This window comes from Scleropages formosus, chromosome 9, assembly GCF_900964775.1.
Source record: "Scleropages formosus chromosome 9, fSclFor1.1, whole genome shotgun sequence".
In the NCBI taxonomy this organism is placed as follows: Eukaryota; Metazoa; Chordata; class Actinopteri; order Osteoglossiformes; family Osteoglossidae; genus Scleropages; species Scleropages formosus.
Window position 1 is genome coordinate 24,006,069 of NC_041814.1, and position 6,409 is coordinate 24,012,477.

Here is a 6,409-nt window from a genome sequence, read left to right on the forward strand (position 1 = left end):
GAAACACTGATCACTTTCGACGGACGGGGCTCCTAAAAATTCTGCAAAAAAAATCAGGCTGTTTCCGATGCTGCGCTGAGTGACAGGCAGGGCGCGCGCGGGCGCGCGCACGCACTTCTTTTCGCCCTTAATTTTAATTAGGAGAAGCGCGAGTTCTGCCCCCCGCATCGAGGCCGACACTCACCTCCGCTGAGCCGGGAAGGTTTTTCCTCCACAATCCGTCCTATCAGATGTTAGATGTAAGCTGGAGTTTAGCGCGCTCGCCTCGCGCCCTTCTCGCCTCGCGACGCTTCTGTAAAACGCGCGTTTCGCGCGCAGCTTCCAAATATTGCACTGCCCTTAGCAACCTGTTGGAGAAAATAATAATAGTATTACAGTAGTAATAATCTTATTTATTGAATACACGTCATTCAGGTGTGCGAACTGCAACTGAACCGCCTCACGTAAGTGAAATAAACAGTAACTACATGGAATTGTTTCTGTTTTTTCAAAGGCTAAAATAAACAAATATAGACAGTAACGAGGAAACTTCCAGACGTGCATTTTACTTGACGTTTTACATTTTATAATTTTAATTGCCGAAATGATTCACACTGGTCCGTTGCATTCCATGCGTAACGTGAATTAATCGGAACATTTTTAGTTGCTGAGATTATTATTTCATTTATGTGTCTTACTTATTATTAATTGCATAACTTGTAACTTACCAGCGTCAAATACACATGGTGCAGTTAAGTTTCATAAAGCAGTCAGTTTGTTTTTTGCATAAATCTGCTGCTAAAACTTTATTATATAGTTTTACAAATTATTGTTTATTAAATGAAACATTTGTGATATGGTAAATGATAAAAGCATGTGACATTAATTTTTTTAAAAATTATTATTATTATTTTTGCTGCAAAGTGAGCTGTGAAGCAGATATCCTTCCTACCCTGCTGCTGGGATGTCCTTCTTGTCAAGCAATCCTATGGGGAAGGAGCAGAGTTTCCTTATGGAATCTTTCAAAGGAAACCCAGGCAGGGTATTGGCTTACTACCCCACCCCGGTACCTGGGCCTCACTTCATGGATGTCCTCAGGACCACTCGCGGTGTCTTCAGTCCCCTCAGGTCCCTGGGACGCCTGGTTTCGGACACTCCGGCCACCCTGCCCTTTAGCTTCGGCGGTCTTCCGTCCATCTTCAACCATAGCGATCACCAGCCACCCGTCCGCCCCGAGCCAGTGTGCAGCGTGGCGGGGGTCTCCTACGTGAACAGAGTCCAGGCTGACCGACAGGGCATGTTCTCCAGGCCCAAAGAGCCCAGTCCCAGAGAGACAGGACAAGTAAGGGAGTCTTTGCAGGACGTAAACACCCAAATGAGCGACATGTCTGTCCGCCCATCCTCCTCTCCGCCGAGGGACAGTCTCATCTGTCCACTCAGCTCAGGCCTGATGTTGGAGAAAAGGAGCACGTACAGCTTCAGTGAGGAGGACCTTGTCATGGTGCTCTATGGCTACTGCAAGAACCAGGAGCAGAACTGTGGTCATGCCATCTCTGGAGTTGCGTTCCCCGACAGCACAGGTACGCCTCTTACTGCGTGTCCCTCAGAGTGAGTGGAAATCGTGCCTTTCATTTGGACCTCGAGTTGTGAGCGCAAATACACTAATGGTCATTTATTCTGCCGGAATCTCACAATTGTATCATTTTGCCTGTATTCTTATAAAACATGACATTTTCTATATACATTTAAGATAATTTAATAATATACCTTTCCACGAGAAGTAGTGACAACACATGTTTATTGCAGGCCCTGATAATCAGCTGAGTCTGATGGATCCAGAGGCCCTTGAATTACCGGAAGGTCAGTTGTTTTACTGTATTATTTATTTATTCTGGAAAAACCACTGAGTCTCACTCAACGATTTCTATATTTTTTAGGGCTGTCCATTCTCCAGACACAGTATGGGGGTGTCGCTCATTTTGGGGTCTTCGCAAAGGAAGGCATCATTCCCAAAGGCACCAGATTCGGGCCGTTCCGCGGAAGGTTGGTGAACACCAGTGAGATCAAGATATATGACGATAACACGCTCATGTGGGAGGTGAGAACCTGTCTGCTCACTTAGAATCTAGAAAAAAAAAAGCCCAGTGGGGAGCCAGGTGGGTAGTGGCTATGGGCATTTATATGTAATTTATTGTCGGTTCAAATCCCCATCCCTTTGTCAAAGTATTTACCCACAACGAATATGGAGGAATAGCCTGCTTTAGGAATGGGTAAATCACTGTAAGGTTCATTATCTACAATTGTAAATCATCTTGGACACAGGTGCCAGATGTTATAATAGTAGTAATAGTAACAGTAAGGTGACGAGTTGCTCTTTAGAATGGTCTTAGTGCGAAGAAGTGTTGGTGTGAACTTCCTTGATCATCTTCTGCGCACAGATCTTTGAGAACGGCCGTCTCAGCCACTTTGTGGACGGCAGGGGCACCTGCGGAAACTGGATGTCCGCGGTGAAGTGCGCCCGCTTCCCTGAGGAGCAGAACCTCCTGGCAGTCCAGAGCCGCGGTCAGATCTTCTACGAGGCGTGCAAAGAGATCCAACCCAAGCAAGAGCTCCTCGTCTGGTACGGGGACTGTTACATGCAGTTCCTGGGGATCCCGCTCACGCTGAAGGAGTTGGTGGATGAAGGCCAGGACCCAGGTCCCACTGAAGGTCAGAGGATTCAGGAAATGCCGACAAAGCATGTAGCTTGTACGAACAGACCCAGGGAAGCAGGGCATAGCGGCTAAGGGGGAGGATACGTAGCCTGAAGGGTGTTGGGTCGAGTCCCACACCCTGCTACTGCTGCAGTACCCTTGACCAAGGTATTTCTGCAGGAAAAACACCAACCGACCGAAACAAGCTAATACTTCCACTACTAATAACAATACTATTTGTTCAGCTTGCTGTTAATAGCAGAAATTATTAGAGAAATACTTTACATTAATAAGAAATGCCGAGCTTTATGCGATTGATCATCGGTTTCACTGTTGCTTGTTTTCCCTTTGATTCAAGACTCCGGCGAGGGATTTAAGTGTGAGCGCTGCGGCAAGGTGTTCGCCTACAGGTACTACCGGGAGAAACACCTCAAGTACACGCGCTGCGTGGACCAGGGCGACCGCAAGTTCCCGTGCAGCCTGTGTAACAGGTCCTTCGAGAAGCGCGACAGACTGCGAATCCACATCCTGCACGTGCACGAGAAGCACAGACCCCACAAGGTGCCGCCGCCTTTTTTACTTCTGTTTTGTTTTTCCTTCACCCACGCGCACGTCGCTTTTCCTGTAGGAGCGAATACGTGCGTTTGCGTCCAGTAATGTTATGTTATTCGCCATATTTTATTTATAATAAATGATATTGTACATAACCTCGTTGTTACTGAAAATGATGTCATTATGTGGCCATCAAATGTGAGATTCGTTGCCTGGGGCCAGGAGGTGGCGTAGTAGTTAGCGGTTGTCACCGTGTAATGTGAGAGCGAGAGCTGTCTCTTGGAGGCCACCCGAAATAAATACCCTGCTGTGTGAAATAAATACCCTGCTGTGTGAAGATTTTCTGGTTGGGCATAAACATCGGATAATTTAATACATTTAAAGGGCAAACGTTTTTCGTTCAGAAAAAAAAAAAAAAAAAAAAAAGTTAATTTTTTTGGGCGAAGTTGCATCGTAATGAACGTGTGGGTTGTGAAAGAACAGCTCCCGGGTGCTGAACACTGACGGAACGGCATCATCTCACATTTATTCATTTAGCACGCGCTTTACTCCAAGTCATAAACGGCATCATCTATAAAGCCTTTAAGTCCCCTGAATTACATTTGAACGCAACGAAACGTGTTTCCCTATGCGTTTTTTATTTACATCACGTTTGCATTTATTTATTTATCAGACACTTTTCTTCAAAGCAACTTCCACTGAACTCTATGTAGTGTTATCAGCCCACACACCTTATATTTACCAGGGTGACTTACACTGCTAGATACACTACTTACACTGGGTCGCTCATCCATACATCAGTGGAACACACTATATTCACGCGAACAGTTTAGGATTATAATTTACAGCTGTATTTGTTATAGGCATTCAGCGCGAAAACGCTTTGTCTGTCGTAATGATATTAAAAAAAGTTTTAAATAGTTGCACAGCGTCTTTTTGATATTTTAAAGTAGGCGTAAAAATGCTGGCATGCTTTTCGAATGAATAGGATGTCATTGTTCATTTTGTATTTGTTTACGTTCGATTTATTATGTGTGTATACACGTGTGTGTGTGTGTGTGTGTTACAGTGCTCCGTGTGCGGGAAGAGCTTCTCTCAGTCGTCCAGCCTGAACAAACACATGCGCGTGCACTCGGGCGAGCGCCCCTACAAGTGCGTCTACTGCAACAAGGTAAGCTGGAGCGCGCTGGGCGCGGGCACGGGCACGGGCGCGGCGCCGAGCCAGGTCTCCCAGTCCACTCGTTCCACGGTCCAAATCGCGAACTGAGAGGTCCCACTGTGAACGCGCAGCGGGGGAACACGCGCATGACAATGAGCGGGCAGATGCGCGACTCTTCTGTTTCCTAAAGTCGCGATTCGGAGTGGAATTTATGGCGTTACAAAGTGACAGAAGTTTCCCGCCTCCTCGTTGTTGTGACTGTTGTTGTGTGACACTCTGTCCAAGGTGCCTCACACTGTTAGGAAAGCAACTTTACAGTGATTTCCCCCGCAGGCTATTCTTGCTGTACCAATTAGGGGGGAGGGCCTAGATCAAGGATATGCCAACAGGAGTGGGATTCGAACCAGAAACAGTGCGATTGCGCAGCGACGGCTCTAAGCGCCACTGAACGCTACTAAATGAGTTACTTACCTGTACAAATACTGTATTTCTAGCAGTGCTGTAGTTTTTGGAAATGATTGACGGGGGAAATAGCAGTCGAGTGTTACTTTTCTAATATTTGTCGTTCACGTGTTATGAAACGTTACACTTTACAGCGATTAGTAAAAAATACAAACAAAACGCGTTATTATTTGCTTTTTCCTCTGCTTCCCAGGCGTTCACTGCCTCCAGCATCCTGCGGACCCACATCAGGCAGCACTCGGGTGAGAAACCCTTCAAGTGCAAACACTGCGGGAAAGCGTTCGCGTCCCACGCGGCCCACGACAGCCACGTGCGGCGCACACACGCCCGAGACGCGTCGCACTCGTGCGACATCTGCGGCAGCGCGTTTCGGGAACCGCAGGAGCTGCGACTGCACATCAAGTCCCACAAAGGTACCGAACGCGCTCTGCTGGGGTCCAGTTCGGTCTCGCTATGTAGTTCTGTGCCCTAATTACCTTCATTTAAAAGAAAAAAAAAGTATTCTTTTGTTGTAGTTTTTAATTATCTTACTTTGCGCATCGTTTAATTTCAGTGCTAAGACAAATTGATATAATTATATACAGGGAAGAAAGTTAACTGAAATCCCTTAAAAAACAAATTTCCATAATTCTATGAATTGCCATAAATTCCACGGATCATTTTTCCCACGGTCTACAGTAATATCCCACCAATATATCGTGGACATCGCTGTCCGGAAGGTAATTTCTCTTAGTCATTTTGTCCAACTTTGTTACTTAGTGTCGCCTTTCGCGGCACGTGCGAATGCGTCGCGAGGCCACTGTATTTGATGTGACGACACGCCGTGCTGTGATTGGAACCTGCAGAGAGGCCCCCGTCAGAAGCCCCACTTCCACCCGCGGCTCCTGCGAGCTTCCTCGTTACCCGCGAGTGTCCGAGAGCGGCGCAAAGACCCACGGGAGACTTGAACCCCCGTAGCGGGACCCCCGCGCGCACCGCCGACTACAAACACTGGAATTAAACCTCTTGGTCACAACTAAAGACGAGCGCGAGACGCACCTGACAACACGCTGCTACCCGTTTTGTTCTGTAGAGGATATGATTTCATAGATGCATTTCATGCCTTTTTTTATTAAAAAAAACATCTGTAAAACATTGTGTGCAAGACGCTTTTTTTTTGCCAATGCTATTTATGCGCGCCCATAATTTATATTCATAATGCGAATTTCACCCCCAGCTGAAAGAAATGTGTTATATTTACAGCGTTAAATATTTCAGTATAATTGTACATGATTTCTAAATATCGTAATGCTGAACCGTTATGTAAATAATGATTTATATATTATATTTTTAATATATAAATCATTATTTATCCATGTTGACCTAAGTCTTTTTGTATCACAGTTAAATGTTTGAATAAGTGACGCCTGACAGTGCACTTTTATTTAAGACTGTTAATTTTATCAGTAATATGTAGAACAAAGCTATGGCAAAAAAGAAAAAAAAAAGGCTACTGCTTTGAATCTTTACTGTAGCCTGATTTTTAAATCGGTATATTAATGTGTTTTATTTAATGTGTTTTACA

The 6,409-nt window shown here is 45.5% G+C and overlaps 1 protein-coding gene across 1 annotated transcript; it reads left to right on the top strand.

The window, feature by feature from the left end:
• The first annotated feature begins 943 nt into the window (after nucleotides 1–943).
• prdm14 (PR domain containing 14) lies at nucleotides 944–6,055 on the top strand. Its single transcript, XM_018753986.2, has 8 exons — nucleotides 944–1,559; nucleotides 1,786–1,839; nucleotides 1,917–2,077; nucleotides 2,418–2,688; nucleotides 3,031–3,233; nucleotides 4,294–4,395; nucleotides 5,039–5,258; nucleotides 5,691–6,055. The coding sequence occupies exons 1-8, from the start codon at nucleotides 944–946 to the stop codon at nucleotides 5,843–5,845; spliced, it is 1,782 nt and encodes a 593-aa protein (XP_018609502.2). The 3' UTR covers nucleotides 5,846–6,055.
• Nucleotides 6,056–6,409: the final 354 nt, after the last annotated feature.